A 20,308-nucleotide genomic window follows, 5' to 3' on the forward strand; every position below is an offset into this window, starting at 1 on the left:
AAGATCCATCTACTGGCCAAGGCCCGCGAGCTTTCTGAATCGCTGTATCTCCAGCTCACCGCATGAAGAGGAATAAATAAACAGACTCACCCCATCGCGACGTCCCCCAAAGGTTAACTCTCTAGCCCTCGCTATCTCCCTGCTTGCTAATTCGGCCTGCTAACGGCTAGCTTGTCAAGCTCCGGTCCGCTAACTGCTACCTTGTCTAGCTCGGGCCTACGAACTGTTAGCTTGTTAGCACAGGCCTGCTAACCGTCTGTACCACCGCGTCCCAATCACTCTCTGACCCCATTTACTTTCTATCTCTTTTTGATTTTTAATTTGTTTATACCTTCCGGAAACCTGCCTCACCCAATGTGATACGGAATCGCTATTACTTTTACTCTTATTTTTATTTTTATGACACTCAAGAACCTCCAGACGCTAACCAGCTAACTAGCTACAAGCTAGTTAGTCATTGTTAGTTAAAAAAAAAAAAAAAAAAAAAAAAAAAAACCTGAATCACTCGCCAGCCCCCCTGCCCATCCACCGCTGCCCCCTGGACACTGATCTCTTGGCTACATAGCTGACTCACGCTGGACTGTCCATTAATCACGGTACTCCTTTCTGCTTGTTTGTCTTACCTGTCGGCCCCGTTGCCTAGTCAACGCCATTTTACCTGCTGTTTGTTGTGCTAGCGGATTAGCCTCGCCTACTGTTTTTAGCTAGCTTTCCAAATTCAACACCTGTGATTACTGTATGCCTCGCTGTATGTCTCTCTCAGATGTCAATATGCCTTGTATACTGTTGTTCAGGTTAGTTATAATTGTTTTAGTTCACAATGGAGCCCCTAGACCCACTCTGCATACCCCTGTTACCTCCTTTGTCCCACCTCCCACACATGCGGTGACCTCACCCATTACAACCAGCATGTCCAGAGATACAACCTGTCTCATCATCACCCAGTGCCTGGGCTTACCTCCGCTGTACCCGCACCCCACCATACCCCTGTCTGTGCATTATGCCCTGAATATATTCTACCATGCCCAGAAACCTGCTCCTCTTATCCTCTGCCCCCAACGCTCTAGGCGACCAGTTTTGATAGCCTTTAGCCGCACCCTCATACTACTCCTTCTCTGTTCCGCGGGTGATGTGGAGGTAAACCCAGGCCCTGCATGTCCCCAGGTACCCTCATTTGTTGACTTCTGTGATCGAAAAAGCCTTGGTTTTATGCATGTCAACATCAGAAGCCTCCTCCCTAAGTTTGTTTTACTCACTGCTTTAGCACACTCTGCTAACCCTGATGTCCTTGCCGTGTCTGAATCCTGGCTCAGGAAGGCCACCAAAAATTCAGAGATTTCCATACCCAACTATAACATCTTCCGTCAAGATAGAACTACCAAAGGGGGCGGAGTTGCAGTCTACTGCAGAGATAGCCTGCAAAGTAATGTCATACTTTCCAGGTCCATACCCAAACAGTTCGAACTACTAATTTTGAAAATTACCCTCTCCAGAAATAAGTCTCTCACTGTTGCCGCCTGCTACCGGCCACCCTCAGCTCCCAGCTGTGCCCTGGACACCATTTGTGAATTGATCGCCCCCATCTAGCTTCAGAGTTTGTTCTGTTAGGTGACCTAAACTGGGATATGCTTAACACCCCGGCAGTCCTACAATGTAAGCTAGATGCCCTCAATCTCACTCAAATCATCAAGGAACCCACCAGGTACAACCCTAACTCTGTAAACAAGGGCACCCTCATAGACGTCATCCTGACCAACTGGCCCTCCAAATACACCTCCGCTGTCTTCAACCAGGATCTCAGCGATCATTGCCTCATTGCCTGTATCCGCCACGGAGCCGCAGTCAAACGACCACCCCTCATCACTGTCAAACGCTCCCTAAAACACTTCTGTGAGCAGGCCTTTCTAATCGACCTGGCCCGGGTATCCTGGAAGGACATTGACCTCATCCCGTCAGTTGAGGATGCCTGGTCATTCTTTAAAAGTAACTTCCTCACCATTTTAGATAAGCATGCTCCGTTCAAAAATGCAGAACCAAGAACAGATACAGCCCTTGGTTCACTCCAGACCTGACTGCCCTCGACCAGCACAAAAACATCCTGTGGCGGACTGCAATAGCATCGAATAGCCCCGTGATATGCAACTGTTCAGGGAAGTCAGGAACCAATACACGCAGTCAGTCAGGAAAGCTAAGGCCAGCTTCTTCAGGCAGAAGTTTGCATCCTGTAGCTCCAACTCCAAAAAGTTCTGGGACACTGTGAAGTCCATGGAGAACAAGAGTACCTCCTCCCAGCTGCCCACTGCACTGAGGCTAGGTAACACGGTCTCCACCGATAAATCCACGATTATCGAAAGCTTCAATAAGCACTTCTCAACGGCTGGCCATGCCTTCCGCCTGGCTACTCCAACCTCGGCCAACAGCTCCGCCCCCCGCAGCTCCTCGCCCAAGCCTCTCCAGGTTCTCCTTTACCCAAATCCAGATAGCAGATGTTCTGAAAGAGCTGCAAAACCTAGATCCGTACAAATCAGCTGGGCTTGACAATCTGGACCCTCTATTTCTGAAACTATCTGCCGCCATTGTCGCAACCCCTATTACCAGCCTGTTCAACCTCTCTTTCATATCGTCTGAGATCCCCAAGGATTGGAAAGCTGCCGCAGTCATCCCCCTCTTCAAAGGGGAGACACCCTGGACCCAAACTGCTATAGACCTATATCCATCCTGCCCTGCCTATCTAAGGTCTTCGAAAGCCAAGTCAACAAACAGGTCACTGACCATCTCGAATCCCACCGTACCTTCTCCGCTGTGCAATCTGGTTTCCGAGCCGGTCACGGGTGCACCTCAGCCACGCTCAAGGTACTAAACGATATCATAACCGCCATCGATAAAAGACAGTACTGTGCAGCCGTCTTCATCGACCTCGCCAAGGCTTTCGACTCTGTCAATCACCATATTCTTATCGGCAGACTCAATAGCCTCGGTTTCTCGGATGACTGCCTTGCCTGGTTCACCAATTACTTTGCAGACAGAGTTCAGTGTGTCAAATCGGAGGGCATGCTGTCCGGTCCTCTGGCAGTCTCTATGGGGGTGCCACAGGGTTCAATTCTCGGGCCGACTCTTTTCTCTGTATATATCAATGATGTTGCTCTTGCTGCGGGCGATTCCCTGATCCACCTCTACGCAGACGACACCATTCTATATACTTTCGGCCCGTCATTGGACACTGTGCTATCTAACCTCCAAACGAGCTTCAATGCCATACAGCACTCCTTCCGTGGCCTCCAACTGCTCTTAAACGCGAGTAAAACCAAATGCATGCTTTTCAACCGATCGCTGCCTGCACCCGCATGCCCGACTAGCATCACCACCCTGGATGGTTCCGACCTTGAATATGTGGACATCTATAAGTACCTAGGTGTCTGGCTAGACTGCAAACTCTCCTTCCAGACTCACATCAAACATCTCCAATCGAAAATCAAATCAAGAGTCGGCTTTCTATTCCGCAACAAAGCCTCCTTCACTCACGCCGCCAAGCTTACCCTAGTAAAACTGACTATCCTACCGATCCTCGATTTCGGCGATGTCATCTACAAAATGGCTTCCAACACTCTACTCAGCAAACTGGATGCAGTCTATCATAGTGCCATCCGTTTTGTCACCAAAGCACCTTATACCACCCACCACTGCGACTTGTATGCTCTAGTCGGCTGGCCCTCGCTACATATTCGTCGCCAGACCCACTGGCTCCAGGTCATCTACAAGTCCATGCTAGGTAAAGCTCCGCCTTATCTCAGTTCACTGGTCACGATGGCAACACCCATCCGTAGCACACGCTCCAGCAGGTGTATCTCACTGATCATCCCTAAAGCCAACACCTCATTTGGCCGCCTCTCGTTCCAGTACTCTGCTGCCTGTGACTGGAATGAACTGCAAAAATCGCTGAAGTTGGAGACTTTTATCTCCTCACCAACTTCAAACATCAGCTATCCGAGCAGCTAACCGATCGCTGCAGCTGTACATAGTCTATTGGTAAATAGCCCACCCATTTTCACCTACCTCATCCCCATACTGTTTTTATACTGTTTTTTTATTTTATTTATTTATTTACCTTTCTGCTCTTTTGCACACCAATATCTCTACCTGTACATGACCATCTGATCATTTATCACCCCAGTGTTAATCTGCAAAATTGTATTATTCGCCTACCTCATGCCTTTTGCACACATTGTATATAGACTGCCCATTTTTTTTTTTTTTTCTACTGTGTTATTGACTTGTTAATTGCTTACTCCATGTGTAACTCTGTGTTGTCTGTTCACACTGCTATGCTTTATCTTGGCCAGGTCGCAGTTGCAAATGAGAACTTGTTCTCAACTAGCCTACCTGGTTAAATAAAGGTGAAATAAAAAAAAAAAATAAAAAAAATATTAGTTTATGATAAATCAGTTGTAATCAAACAATCATTTTATTCATCTTGTGAAGGACAGTGTTCAGTTTTCCTGTCATAAGGCTGTCTCCTTATGTAATTGTGTCATTTAAAGTATTTGGGTCAGCCAGAATCCTTCACAGCAGTGCATTTATTTTCCTGTGTTGTGGACATTCAGTACTCTGAGAGACTTGGTCATTTCTTCAAACAATCCTCTTTATTTAATATCAATTCATTATTGCAAAAAATATATATTTTACCAGGCCACCCGATAATGATACCGTCAGCCCAACAGTCTAGACTGCTGGACTGAGAGTCTTCCCTTTACAGACAATGCACAGTTAATATAGCTAATACCCAGAATGCTTGGTTCCACCCGTCCCATAGGGGCGGCAGGTAGCCTAGTGGTTAGAGCGTTGGACTAGTAACTGAAAGGTTGCAAGATCAAATCCCCGAGCTGACAAAGTAAAAAAATCTGTTGTTCTACCCTTGAACAAGGCACTGTTCCTAGGCCGTCATTGAAAATAAGAATTTGTTCTAAACTGACTTGCCTAGTGAAATAAAGGTAAAATTCAAAGAGAGAAAGGTTACCATAAAGCCACGTTGGGCTCATCCTGTCTTTATCTGGACCTGGCATTATCTTAACCCCCAACCTAATTTCCCAGACACCAGGATGTCTAAGGACCATTCAGGCCTTTGTTCTACTCCTCTCTATTCCAGCTAAACATACACCATAGCTTGTCTATGGAATGCAGGCTCACGTGCACCACTAATCATAGAATGGAATGTGGATGTTTCATTTTTTTATCACTGAGACATCAATCAACTGGCAGCTTCAAGCCATCTCTTGTATTACCCATGTCCTCGACTAGCTGCAGGAAGCTAGAGTGGACACCATAAAACTCAGCATTAGCAGGGACAGATATATCTTACTGTTTGTTAAGTAAATAATTGTTAAATATCCACCAAATAAGGTGAATACATATTTTTTTTACCTCACACTGTTTATAAAGGCAATAATGACCATAGCCGCAGCCACAGCTTCCAGTTTTGCATTTGTTAGTTGTGTGGCATCCATCCAGGTCAACTATGCAAAGTTGTAAAAAAGCAGAACAAGTCAACACATGTAAGACCTTCAGTGATACTGAGAGAACCAACCTGTTTGTCCATATTGTGTTTTTGGTTCTCTCAGACTGGGCTTCGATGCCCCCTCCTTTATCCAGCAGGAACTCCACTTCAACATGATCCTCTGTAGCAGCCAGGATTAGAGGAGTGAAACCTGGGGACAGACAGTTTAATTACTCTCCAACAACAACAACATATACAGATACAGACTCCCCCACTTCTACACACATATGATCAAGTTCCCTAAAAGATGGAAAAATCAATATGGTAATATAGCTACTTGGCGCACCAGTCAAAAGTTTGGACAAACCTACTCGTTCGAGGGTTTTGCTTTATTTTTACTATTTTCTACATTGTAGAATAATAGTGAAGACATCAACGCTAAGAAATAACACATATTGAATCATGTAGGAACCAAAAAAGTGTGAAACAAATCAAAATATATTTTATGTTTGAGATTCTTAAAAGTAGCCACCCTTTGCCTTGATGACAACTTTGCACACTCTTGGCATTCTCTCAACAATGAGGTGTTCACCTGGAATGCATTTCAATTAACAGGTGTGCCTTGTTAAAAGTTAATTTGTGGAATTTCTTTCCTTCTTAATGCATTTGAGCCAAACAGTTGTGTTGTGACAAGGTAGGGGTGGTATACAGAATATAGCCATATTTGGCAAAAGACCAAGTCTATATGACAAGAACAGTTCAAATAAGCAAAGAGAAATGACAGTCCATCATTACTTTAAGACATGAAGGTCAGTCAATCTGGAACATTTCAAGAACTTTTCAAGGTGTGTTGGGTCATTGTCAACAGGACAATGACCCAACCAAGGGCGCGCCAGTGATTTTGGGCCCCATGAAAAGATATCACATTGGGCCCCACCACCACAGGCCACACCAACCCTGCGCAATTGCTGTAACCACACATCTCCAGAACCCAATCGACCCATTCAAAGCTTTAAATAACTATACCTTTGCAGGCTTGCAACTCTCTTGTAGTCCAATATTTACTGTATGATATTTCCTGACAGTGAGCTGTGAAAATATAACACTGTGCAGACATGCATGCAACATTCTGCATACAGTGGAATTCACTATTTGATGCAAGACTGATACCCTCTATAAGAAATGTGCTAAAGGCCATCTTTTACACTCAATGTCATTTTAATGGTACAATTCTTGAATGGAGAATTCTCTTAACATTAATGGATAACTTAAATATACATTAACCTCGCCAATTAAAATAAATGAACAGTATTATCTATAGAATGATGTAACAATCAAAATAATAAAATCAGCAGCAGATTTTTGAACTAGGTATACATACCAACTAGAAAATAAGCAGCTGTAAAAGTGGAAATGGAAATGAAAAGGCCTGATGGTGGCGCTAGACGAAAGGTCAAGAGGTCACCAAATCAATAGGTTTCTTCCACTTGGGGTCTTGATTAGGCACAAGAAAATGTATGGCAATCCAGCCATTACTTTGAGATATATCTTGTTCTCAGTCTGTTTTCAGCCTGTGGGCATCATGTGTGTAGTGCACCAATATCCATAGCCATGCCATTTAACAGTCAGTTATCACTGGCCCTTGCTCAGCCTTACTCACCAAGAGCCCAGCGCTGAGCCTTCTTGTTAGCAAAGTCATTGATCAGCTTGTTTTTCAATATCCTCATTTTGTCTGTCTCTTTCTGTGCACCTTCTCTCATTTGCTCCATCCACAAAATCTGCATTGGTACTGTCTTTCACCTCTTCCTCCACTTCCACACTCCTCCCTGAAAAAACTGTGTCACTTGAAGAGGGTCCTGGCTCTGTGGAGAGTTAATTATGCATATGATAATATATCCTATAATACCATTTGTAGTATCTTCATGACCAAAGTTTCAGTTACTACCATTTTGTTGACTTAAATTAACTGCACGCACCACGGATTTTTTTTAACAGCACTGAATCCTGCAGAATATTGACCCAAAGTACCTGCAGTTGCATATCATCACCACTAGATATCAGTAAACTACCATATTTCAGTCTGCATCAAAGCCATGGAGACATACCGTGGCCATATTTTTTTTTAAACTTTATTTAACTAGGCAAGTCAGCTAAGAACAAATTCTTATTTACAATGACAGCCTACCAAAAGGCAAAAAGGCCTCCTGCGGGGACAATATAAATATAGGACAAAACACACATCACAACAAGAGAGACAACACTACATAAAGAGAGACCTAAGACAACAACATAGCAAGGCAGCAACACATGACAACACAGCATGGTAACAACACAACATAACAACAACATGGTGGCAATACAACATGGTAGCAGCACAACACATGGTACAAACATTATTGGGAACTTATAACAGCACAAAGGGCAAGAAGGTAGAGACAACATTATGTCACACAAAGCAGCCACAACTGTCAGTAGAGTGTCGATGATTGAGACTTTGAATGAAGAGATTGAGATAAAACTGTCCAGTTTGAGTGTTTGTTGCAGCTCGTTCCAGTCTCCAGCTGCAGCGAACTGAAAAGAGGAGCGACCCAGAGATGGGTGTGCTTTGGGGACCTTCAACAAAAATGTGACTGGCAGAACAGGTGTTGTATGTGGAGGATGAGGGCTGCAGTAGTTATCTCAGATAGGGGGAAGTGAGGCCTACGAGGGTTTTATAAATAAGCATCAACCAGTGGGTCTTGCGACGGGTATACAGAGATGACCAGTTTACAGAGGAGTATAGAGTGCAGTGATGTGTCCTATAAGGAGCATTGGTGGCAAATCTGATAGTCGAATGGTAAAGAACATCTAGCCCCTCCAGAGCACCCTTACCTGTCGATCTATAAATGATGTCTCCATAATCTAACATGGGTAGGATGGTCATCTGAATCAGGGTTAGTTTGGCAGCTGGGGTGAAAGAGGAACGATTACGATAGAGGAAACCAAGTCTAGATTTAACATTAGCCTGCAGCTTTGATATGTGCAGAGAGAAGGACAGTGTATCGTCTAGTCATACTCCCAAGTACTTGTATGAGGTGACTACCTCAAGCTCTAAACCCTCAGAGGTAGTAATAACACCTGTGGGAGGAGGTGCATTCTTCTTACCAAACCACATGACCTTTGTTTTGGAGGTGTTCAGAACAAGGTTAAGGGTAGAGAAAGCTTGTTGGACACTAAGAAGGCTTTGTTATAGACCCCCCCGGGGAGGGGCCAGCTGAGTATAAGACTATCATCGGCATATAACTTGTTGAGAGAGCTTCCTACTGCCTGAGCTATGTTGTTGATGTAAATCGGCAAAAGCGTGGGGTCGGGATCGAGGCTTGGGGTTCTCCTTTGGTGACAGGCAGTGGAGGAGACAGCAGATTTTCTGACTATATATATATATATATATATATATATATATATACACTGCACTCTTTGAGAGAGGTAGTTAGCAAACCAGCCCAAAGACCCCTCAGAGACACCAATACTCCTTAGCCGCAAGAATGGAATGGTCTACCGTATCAAAAGCTTTGGCCAAGCCAATAAAAATACCAGCTTAGAATCAAGGGCAATGGTGACATCATTGAGGACCTTTAGTTTACAGTGACACTTCCATAACCTGAGCGGAAACCAGATTGCATACCCGAGAAAATCAAATCAAATTGTATTGGTCACATACACATTGTTAGCAGATGTTAATGCGAGTGTAGCGAAATGCTTGTGCTTCTAGTTCCGACCAGGCAGTAATATCTAACAAGTAATCTAACAATTTCACAACAACTACCTAATACACACAAGTGTAAAATAATGAATAAGAATATGTACATATAAATATATGGATGAGCGATGGCCGAACGGCATAGGCAAGATGCAGTAGATGATATAGAGTACAGTATATACATATGAGATGAGTAATGTAGGGTATGTAAACATTATATAAAGTGGCATTGTTTAAAGTGACTAGTGATACATTTATTACATCCAATTTTTGTGGCTGGAGTTGAGTCAGTATGTTGGCAGCAGCCACTCAATGTTAGTGGTGGCTGTTTAACAATCTGATGGCCTTGAGATAGAAGCTGTTTACCAGTCTCTCGGTCCCTGCTTTGATGCACCTGTACTGACCTCGCCTTCTGGATGATAGCGGGGTGAACAGGCAGTGGCTCGGGTGGTTGCTGTTCTTGATTATCTTTTTGGCCTTCCTGTGACATCGGGTGGTGTAGGTGTCCTGGAGAGCAGGTAGTTTGCCCCCAGTGATGCGTTGTGCAGACCTCACTACCCTCTGGAGAGCCTTAAGGTTGTAGGCGGAGCAGTTGCCGTACCAGGCTGTGATACAGCCGGAGAGGATGCTCTCGATTGTGCATCTGTAAAAGTTTGTGAGTGTTTTTGGTGACAAGCCAAATTTCTTTAGCCTCCTGAGGTTGAAGAGGCGCTGTTGCGCCTTCTTCACCACGCTGTCTGTGTGGGTGGACCAATTCAGTTTGTCAGTGATTCTCCACGATTCATTTCATCTCAATTCAGTTGACTAAGACATTTGATTTTGTAACATCCAGTTATTTAGATTGCTTATGTTTATAAGAACTGAGGTGGGGGCGTTCGTATACTTTAGTTTAACTTTACTCAGAAGTAAATGCTGGCATTACATACTGTAGTTCACATGGCATATCCCTCCCGCCGTCTGGCTACTGTAAAACACGGAACTGGACATAAGACTGCCCATCCATGGATATCACGAAATTGGGGAGAAAAAGGGTGTAAAAAAATATGAAACCAAAAATAAAATATAAAGATTGCCCATTCAGTTCCTGAACTAAGTGGAATTGTGAGTGTAGAGCTCCCTACGTGAGCCATCCTCACCTTTACTCCACGAGAACTCGGGCTTCGAGTTGCTGTCCATGTTCTCTTCATGGACCTCCTTTCTTGCCACAGTGTGATTTAAAAAACAACATCCGCGACCCATCCTTTATTAGTGGATGACAGGTTGCGGTCACAGAAGTCATTTCGTTATTTAAAGGAGTTAATACACACCCAGTGTATTATGTTTGTGTGTGCCTATGTATACGATTTAGGTTATTATAGCACCTAAGCGTGCCTTTTTAGTGTATAAGCCTTTTATGACAGTTAGTGATTATTAGTTAGTTAAGCATAAAATGGCGCCAGTGCATGTTAGTCGGAATTATGCCCAACCCTTTTCCGATGTTTGCGATTCCACCGTTCAGTTATGAAGTTATGCCCTAGTCATTAATGTGTTACTACTGCCACCTAGTGGTACTTTAGAATAGGGCCTGTATCTGTCGTAAACTGTGTTGTAAAGTGATGCCTTTGAACTGTGGTTTAAATTGTAAGTGGTGTCATGCAATGTCATTGTATAATTGCTGTATATTACTCCTGATATTAATGGCACTCTGCATTCTGCCTTCTCCTATAGGACAACCACACACAAGCACAATCACCTTTCCACGTCCACAGTTATGGATCAGTGGTACAAGCAGTAGCCTTCCTAGTGATCCAGCTATAGCCCTGTACATATCATGCTGTTATTTACGGTCTTCTGTTCCTTCAGGAAACTACAAGCCAACCGTTCACCGTGTCTTGCCATCCTTGCGTTCTGAGCGACGCCCAGAGGTGAACCCACCCAAACCAAAGCAGAAACCTAAGAGTAAAACAGTCCTTTAGTTCTCCATTACACATACTATTTGTAAACTGATCAGAATTTCCATAGAACTACAGGCATGAAAATAAATAAGTACACCCCTGCCCACTTTTTAAATTGGATTTTTCTACATATTTGAACACATGGATATTTGAGCTAAATTCCAACCACATTAATTGATAACGGTAACCCAATTTAACAAATCACACACAAAAAAATGTACTTTGAAAATGTTAATGCAAATAAAATAAACAACAATGCAATTTTCTTATGAGGAAAAAGTTAGTACACTTCTACATTTACCATCACATAAAATGTCTCAACTTAGAATCAGATGCACCAAAACAGGTGCAAATTATTAGACAATCATTAGCGAGTAACTTGGGAGGGTCCAGCCTTCCAAAAATATCAGAAACGTGGTCTGGTTTAGTCTTGACCATAAGGGTGTGTGGTAACACATCATGCCAAGATCAAGAGACCTACCCGAGGCCCCCAGGAGAAACATTATTGATGCCCATGAATCTGCGAAGGATTATCTACAAATGGAGAAAATTCCAGACCAATGGCAATCTTCCTAGGACAGGTTGTCCCGCCAAATTCAGTCCAAGAGCTGACCGAAAGATGCTCATAGAAGTCTTTAAGAACCCTAGGGTAACTTCCAGTGATCTACAGGTCTCTCTTGCCACAATCAATGTCGAAAGGAATGAGTCAACTGTCAGAAAGAGACTGCACAAACTTGGCCTACATATGGGAGGTCAAGAAGGTGGAGCTGTTTGGCCGCAATGCCAGACGCCATATTTGGCGAAAACAAAGCACTGTCTTTGAACAGAAGAACCTCATACCAACCGTAAAGCATAGAGGCGGTGGTATTATGGTTTATGGCTGCTTGCTGCTTCAGGGCCATCTTGCCATCATTGTGTCAACCCTGAATTCCATATTGTACCAGAGAATTCTTGAGGAGAATGTGAGACCATCTGTCAAGAAGATGAAGCTGAACCCGAACATGGATCTTGCAACAGGACAATGATCCAAAACACACGCAAAGCTACAAGAGAAATCTCAAATATATGAAATGGAGAGGGCCGTGCATGAAAGAAACCCTCGACCATGCCACAGTCGAAGCAGTACTGTGAAGAAGAGTGGGCAAAACTGTCAATAGTGTTGAAGTGAAGATTACATATCCATGTGTCCAAATATGTACAAAAAAAGACAACTTTCCAGGGGGTGTACTTACCTTTTTACATGACTGTATATGGCACAAAAGATGAACAATGCTTACAATTTGGAGTCTGCAAATTACCTCCCTAAACATGGGTCCTTCTAACACTGTCATGTCATCATTGCAGCTGGCGATATCAACCATAGAAAGAATAAAGAAAATGAAAAGTTTGGAGCAATTACTAAGAAGAATCACTTAGGACCCAAGGCCAAGGAGGACAATGGTTGATTTACTACAGACAGACAGACAGACAGACAGACAGACAGACAGACAGACAGACAGAGGGAGAGAGGGAGAGGGGCAGACAAAGAGAAACAGACACAAATAGAGCAAAGAGAGATGGAGAGACAGACAGACACAGCCAGAGAGACAGACATCCAGAGAGACAGAGACAGCCAGAGAGACAGACAGAGACAGTCAGAGAGACAGACACCGAGAGACAGACAACCAGATAGACAGACAGAGACAAACAGCCAGAGAGACAGACAGACAGACAGACAGACAGACAGACAGACAGACAGACAGACAGACAGACAGACAGACAGACAGACAGACAGACAGACAGACAGACAGACAGACAGACAGTGAGAGAGAGACAGGGATAGCCAGAGAGACAGCCAGAGACAGACAGCCAGCCTGAGAGACAGACAGAGACAGATAGCCAGAGAGACAGCCAGACAGTCAGAGAGACAGACAGACAGTAAGAGAGACAGACAGGGATAGCCATAGAGACAGCCAGAGAGACAGACAAACAGAGAAAGACAGCCAGATAGACAGATCGAGACAGTCAGAAAGACAGCCAGAGAGACAGACAGAGAGACAGAGAGAAACAGAGATACACTACATGATAAAAAAAGTATGCGGACAGACAGACAGACAGACAGACAGACAGACAGACAGACAGACAGACAGACAGCAAGAGAGACAGACAGAGATAGCCAGAGAGACAGACAGCCAGAGAGATCGACAGACAGACAACCCGAGAGACAGATAGCCAAAGAGACAGGCAGCCAGAGAGACAGACAAAGATAGCCAGAAAGACAGACAGCCAGAGAGACAGCCAGAGACAGCCAGAGAGATATACAGCCAGAGAGGCAGACAGAGACAACCAGAGAGACAGACAAGACAGCCAGAGAGACAGACAAAGACAGACAAAGAGACAGAGAGAAACAGAGATACACTACATGATCAAAGGTATGTGGACACCTGCTTGTCGAACATCTCATTCCAAAATAAGGGGCATTAATATGGAGTTGGTTCCCCCTTTGCTGCTATAACAGCCTCCATTCTTCTGGGAAGGCTTTCCACAAGTCGGAAAATTGCAGCAGGGATTTGCTTCTATTCAGCCAAAAGAGCAATTAGTGAGGTTGGGCACTGATGTTGGGTGATTAGGCCTGGCTCGCAGTCGGCATTCCAATTCATCCCAAAGGTGTTCGATGGGGATCATGATCCAAAACACACAAGCAAAGCTACAAGAGAAATCTCAAAAATATGAAATGGAGAGGGCCGTGCATGAAAGAAACCCTCGTAAAGAAGAGTGGGCAAAACTTCCTCCCAGTCGATCTAAGAGACTGATAGACAGTTATAAGAAACGGCTACATTAAGTTATTTCAGCCAAAGGGGGCAACACCAGCTATTTAAGCTAGCGATGTACTTATTTTTTCCACACTATGGAATTGCATTTCTGTTGATTTTTCAAATAATAAATGATTGCAAAGTAGTGTAATTTGTTGAATTAGGTTACCTTTATCTGTCAATGGATCATTGTCCAAGCCAAAACCATGGAAAAAGCCAAGACAACTTTTCCTCCTTCACCAAACTTTACAGTTGGCACTATGGATTGGGGCAGGTAGCGTTCTCCTGGCATCCGCCAATCCTAGATACGTTCGTCGGACTGCCAGATGGTGAAGTGTAATTCATCACTCCATAGAACGCGTTTCCACTGATCCAGAGTCCGATGGTGGGGAGCTTCACACCACTCGAGCCGACACTTGGCATTGCGCATGGTGATCTTAGGCTTGTGTGCGCTGCTCGGCCACGGAAACCCATTTCATGAAGCTCCCGGGGAACAGTTGTGAGGGGAACATTATGTATTCACCTTATTTGTTGGATATGTAGCAATTACTTACTTAACAAACAGTCCGATATGACTGTCCTGCTAATGCTGAGTTTTATGGTGTCCACTCTAGCACCCTGCAGCTAGTCTGGGCGTCGTGGACACATGGTTTTACTAGAGGTCACTTGAGATGGAAATCTTAGTGATAAAAACCAACAGCCACATTCCATTCTATGATTAGTGGTGCACGTGAGACGTATGTCTCAAGGTCTGATTGAGCCTGCATTCCATAGACAAGATATGGTGTATGTTTAGACGGGATAGAGATGGCCTGGAGGAGCAGAACAAAGGTCTCGTATTCCTAATTATCCTGGCATCTGGGAAACTATGACAATGGTGGGATTAATAATAACACCAGAGGCAAATGACCAGGAGATGAACCCCCCCACACACACACAATCTATATGGGAGGGGTGGAACCAAGCATTCTGGGTATTAGCTATATAAACTGTGCATTGTCTGTAAAGTGAAGGCTCTCCGCCTAACAGTCAGTCAAGACTGTTGGGCTGACGGTTTCATTATTGCAATAATGAATCGATATTAAATTAAGATGATTGTTTGAAGAAATGACCAGGTCTCTCTCAGTACTGAATTTCCACGACACAGTTCTTGTGCTGACGTTGCTTCCAGAGGCAGTTTGGAACTCAGTAGTGATTGTTGCAACCAAGGACTACACGCTACAGTCTTCAGCACTCGGCGGTCCCTTTCTATGAGCTTATGTGGCGGAGCCGTTGTTGCTCCTAGACGTTTCCACTTCACAATAACAGCACTTACAGTTGACCGGGGCAGCTCTAGCAGGGCAGAGATTTGACGAACTGACTTGTTACGACATCCTACGACGGTGCCACAATGAAAGTCACTGAGCTTTTCAGTAAGGCCATTCTACAGCTAATGTTTGTGTATGGAGATTGCATGCCTGTGTGCTGGATTTTATACACAGGTCAGCAACAGGTGTGGCTGAAATAGCCGAATCCACTCATTTGAAGGGGTGTATCAACGAATTGGGCACTATTCTAGAAAAATCCTCAGCTCCTGGTGTTATTCTCCACAGTTCAGAGGTTTAATGCCTGCTCTTCACAGATTACCTGTAGCTGCTGTCACCCACAGCACATGGCCTACAGCAGAGCCTGGACATGTTAGAGTAGTACTGCCAGACCTGGACCCTGGCAGTATACCCCAAAAATTTGAAAAATTATGATTTTCTAGAGAAGATCTAGATCTCAGGGAGTTAAACCAAAGTTCTCAGTTGGTACAAAATATATAGAGTAAATATATAGAGTAAAGTATATAGAGTAAATCAAATATATAGAGTAAAGTATATAGAGTACACACACTACAATTACTTACGTTTAAAAACAAGCTCAACTGGACACCTACAGTATATGAGGAAGTGAAGGAACTGAGATAGAAAGCACGCAGGGCATTCTACGCTGTTAAACAAAATAATTCAAATTGACATGCCTATTAACATCTGGCTAAAACTAATTGAATGTGTCATTGAACCAATTGCATTTCCTGGCAGTGAGGTGTGGGGTCCACTTGCAAAACAAGATTTCACCCCATGGGACAAACACCCCATTGAAACCCTGCATGCAGTGTTCTGTAAGATTCTCCTACATGTCCAGAGGAAAACTACAAACAATGCATGCAGGGCAGAATGTAGTCAATATCCACTAATAATAACTAAAAAAAATAGCAATTACGTTTTGGAAACATCTAAAATACAGTGAGCCCCTCTCATATCCTTACCAAGCCCTGCAGTGCCAAGAGCTGAGCAAAGAAAAGAGTATCGTCATCCAGCTGGTCCTAGGGCGGAATTCACAAACCTGTTCTACTAACACACTGAAGCCTCAGGAACAGAACATCCAATCAATCAGGGTAACCCAAATCACAACACAGTTAAAACAAAACTACATTACTTATTGGGAAACACAAGCACAAGCACAAAACAAAATGCAGTGCTATCTGGCCCTAAATCGACAGTACACCGTGGCTAACTATTTGACCATGGTTACTGATCAAACCTTTAGAAAAATATTGACAAAGTACAGGCTTAGTGAGCACAGCCTTGTCATTGAGAAGGGTAGACACAGGAAAACCTAGCTTCCTGTAGAGGAAAGGCTGTGCAACCACTGCACCACAGTAGAATCTGAGACAGAGCTGCATTTCCTGACAAAATGTTTAAAAAATATATATAAAACAAATAGAGAGTACCATTTCCCCAAATTTGAAACAGTTATTCATGCCTTTCTGATGAGAATAGGCTACCCATCCTGTTGGGGGAGGATGCAGAGAGCTGTGGGTTGGCAGCGCACTACATTGCTGCCTGCCATAAAATGAGGGACAGTGTCTGACAGACCAACCAACCTGTGTCCTCCATGCCATTGTTATTGTCCATTGTATGGTTATTTTGACCTTTGATTATTGTTGTTACTAATTGTCCCGTAGACAATCTTGATTGTTATTATTTTAATTATGTTCATATTGTAAATGTATCACTTGATCTCCAAAGTAAGCTCTGGCAATATGTACATTGTTACGTCATGCCAATAAAGAAAATGTAATTGAATAGAGAGCCATAGAGAGAGAAGGAGAGAGACAGAGTTCCGGAGAGAGGGAGAGAGAGAGTTCCAGGAAAAGACAGAGAGAGAGAGAGAGAGAGAGACAGGCATACAGAGAGACAAACAGCCAGAGAGCGGGACAGAGAGAGAGAGAGATCTTCTGCACAGATTCTGTCAGACCTGGGCCCTGACAGTAAATCTCAGCAAGACAAAAATAATTGTGTTCCAAAAAAGTTCCAGTTGCCAGGACCACAAATACAAATTCCATCTAGACACCGTTGCCCTAGAGCACACAAAAAAATATACATACCTCGGCCTCAACATCAGCGCCACAGGTAACTTCCACAAAGCTGTGAATGAGCTGAGAGACAAGGCAAGAATTTTTATTTACATTTTTATTTTATTTAACCTTTATTTGACTACACAAGTCAGTTAAGAACAAATGCTTTACAATGACGGCCTAGGAACAGTGGGTTAACGCCAGACAAGGAGCAGAACGACAGACAAGAAGGGCCTTCTATGCCATCAAAAGGAACATCAAATTATACATACCAATTAGGATCCAGCTAAAAGTACTTGAATCAGTTATAGAACCCATTGGCTTTCATGGTTGTGAGATCTGGTGTCCGCTCACCAACCAAGAATTCACAAAATGGGACAAACACCAAATTGAGACACTACATGCAAAATTGAACAAAAATCTTCTCAGTGTACAACATAAAATACCAAATAATGCATGCGGAGCAGAATTAGCGATATCCGCTAATTATCAAAATCCAGAAAAGAGGTGTAAAATTCTACAACTACTTAAAAGGAAGTGATTCCCAAACCTTCCATAACAAAGCCATCACCTGCAGAGAGATGAACCTGGAGAAGAGCCCCTTAAGCAAGCTGGTCCTGGGACTCTATTCAAAAACACAAACAGACCCCACAGAGCCCCACTACAGCAACACAATTAGACCCAACCAATAGCCTTGCTATTGAGAAAGGCCGCAGTAGGTAGACCCATCTCTCAAGAGAAGACAGGCTATGTGCACACAGCCCACAAAATGAGGTGGAAACTGAGCTGCACTTCCTAACCTCCTGCCAATTGTATGACCTTATTATAGATACATACTTCCCTCAGATTACACAGGCCCACAAAGAATTCGAAAACAAATCCAATTTTGATAAACTCCCATATCTATTGGGTGAAATACCACAGTGTAAATATCACAGCAGCAAGACTTGTGACCTGTTGCCACAAGAAAAGGGCAACCAGTGAAGAACAAACACCATTGTAAATACAACCCATATTTTTGTTTGTTTATTTCCCTTTTGTACTATTTGCACATCGTTACAACACGGTATATATACATAATATGCCATTTGAAATATCTCTATTCCTTTGGAACTTTTGTGAGTGTAATATTTACTGTTCATTTGTATTGTTCATTTCACTTTTGTTTATTATCTATTTCACTTGCTTTGGCAATGTAAACATGTTTCCCATGCCAATCAAGTCCGTTAAATTGAAATTGAATTGAGAGAGAGAGAGACAGAGAGAGACAGAGAGAGAGAGAGAGAGTGTGCGTAACCGGTTATACTACAACTCCCAGACTGCATTGCAACTCCCAACATCCACAGGCTAACGATAGCAATTAGCAAGCCCAGCCGAAGTCTAAATAGACATGCCATTCCACATTTATTTTGGATTACAATCATGCTATAATGCTCATATAATGCTGAATATATGTCCATACCATTGTCCCCAATTAACTGAATTACACTCAAAATAGTTGGAATTCAGATGCTTATCTGGATGACGACACTAGCTAGCTAAGTTGGCTAGCTAAACAACCCCATTATGATGGTTAGCTAGCTCGACTGCTACATCAGAAATAATTGTTAACAACAATAACAGCTGAGTTTAATCGTAGCGAATGTCTTAACCAACAGTCCAAAACAACATATAAGCCTGTTAGATAACAACAACAAAAAACTATTATTATGAAATGTACAGGCAAAATGCTAATTACTACGGAATCCGTCCAGCTGGTTATACTTCTGCTCCTTGTTCTCTCTATGTAGTGGCTTTCCCTGATTAGAGACTTCCTTGCATCCACAAAATGACATATACCCCTCTATGAGATCGATGCCACCAAAGATTATGAATATACTGACCAGATACATGTCTCTCTGCCCTAACAATGGGAGTCGTTGTCCCCAAAGTGTGTGTGAATAGGTATGGATATCTAATTGTGGTGTGTGAATGGGTATGGATATCTAATTGTGGTGTGTGAATGGGTATGCATATCTAGTTGTGGTGTGTGAATAGTTATGAATATCTAAGTGGGGTGTGTGAATAGGCATGGATATATAAGTGTGGTGTGAATAGGTGTGGATATCTAATTTGTGTGTGAATAGGTATGGATATATAAGTGTGGTGTGAACAGGTAGGATATCTCATTTGTGTGTGAATAAGAATGGATATCTAATTGTGGTGTGAATAGGTATGGATATCTAATATGTGTGTAGATAGGTATAGATATCTAAGTCGTGTGTGAACGGGGAAGGATATCTAATTGTAGTGTGAATAGGTATGGATATCTAATTTGTGTGTGAATAGGTATGGATATATAAGTGTGGTGTGAATAAGTATGGATTTCTAATTTGTGTGTGAATAGGTATGGATATATAATTGTGGTGTGAATAGGTATGGATATCTAATTTGTGTGTGAATATGTATGGATATGTAATTGTGGTGTGAATAGGTATGGATATCTAATTTGCATGTGAATAGGTATGGATACGTAATTTGTGTGTGAATATGTATGGATATGTAATTGTGGTGTGAATAGGTATGGATTTCTAATTTGTGTGTGTATAGGTATGGATATGTAATTGTGGTGTCAATAGGTATGGATATCTAATTTGTATGTGAATGGGTATGGCTATGTAATTTGTGGTGTGAATAGGTATGGATATATAAGTGTGGTGTGAATAGGTATGGATATATAGTTGTAGTATGTATAGGTATGTATATCTATTTTGTGTGTGAATAGGTATGGATATGTAATTGAGGTGTGAATAGGTATGGATTTCTACGTTGTATGTGAATAGGTATGGCTATGTATTTTGTGGCGTGAATAGGTATGGATATCTACTTAGTGTGTGAATAGGTATGGATATATAATTGTGGTGTGAATAGGTATGGATATCTAATTTGTGTGTGAATAGGTATGAATATCTCATTTGTATGTGAGTAGAT

The 20,308-nt window shown here is 42.8% G+C and overlaps 1 protein-coding gene across 4 annotated transcripts; it reads right to left on the minus strand.

Annotated features, from left to right (window-relative positions):
* Window positions 1-4,626: 4,626 nt before the first annotated feature.
* Window positions 4,627-10,685, minus strand: LOC135574311 (uncharacterized). 4 transcript variants are annotated; one of them, XM_065025447.1, is made up of 4 exons: window positions 10,367-10,685; window positions 9,635-9,967; window positions 7,152-7,353; window positions 4,627-5,702 (listed from the first exon to the last, which is right to left on the minus strand). In XM_065025447.1, the coding sequence occupies exons 1-3, from the start codon at window positions 10,467-10,469 to the stop codon at window positions 7,187-7,189; spliced, it is 603 nt and encodes a 200-aa protein (XP_064881519.1). In that variant the 5' UTR covers window positions 10,470-10,685; the 3' UTR covers window positions 4,627-5,702; window positions 7,152-7,186. The 4 variants fall into 4 exon arrangements, 2 of the variants coding, with proteins under 2 accessions (XP_064881519.1, XP_064881518.1); XM_065025446.1 differs by lacking the exon at window positions 4,627-5,702 and having other exon boundaries at window positions 5,862-7,353; XR_010465321.1 differs by lacking the exons at window positions 7,152-7,353; window positions 9,635-9,967.
* Between the last annotated feature and the right edge of the window lie 9,623 nt (window positions 10,686-20,308).

This window comes from Oncorhynchus nerka, linkage group LG12 (genome assembly GCF_034236695.1).
Source record: "Oncorhynchus nerka isolate Pitt River linkage group LG12, Oner_Uvic_2.0, whole genome shotgun sequence".
NCBI lineage: Eukaryota > Metazoa > Chordata > Actinopteri > Salmoniformes > Salmonidae > Oncorhynchus > Oncorhynchus nerka.

Bases quoted from the DNA above. Each gene is read 5' to 3' on its own strand.
- LOC135574311 (XM_065025447.1), bottom strand. From the start codon at position 10,469: ATGGGTCGCGGATGTTGTTTTTTAAATCACACTGTGGCAAGAAAGGAG. The intron at 9,968-10,366 runs GTGAGGATGGCT...CCACCCACACAG, and splicing joins CGAGTTCTCGTGGAGTAAAG to ACAGCGTGGTGAAGAAGGCG. The intron at 7,354-9,634 runs GTCAGTACAGGT...AACTCTCCACAG, and splicing joins GCTATCATCCAGAAGGCGAG to AGCCAGGACCCTCTTCAAGT.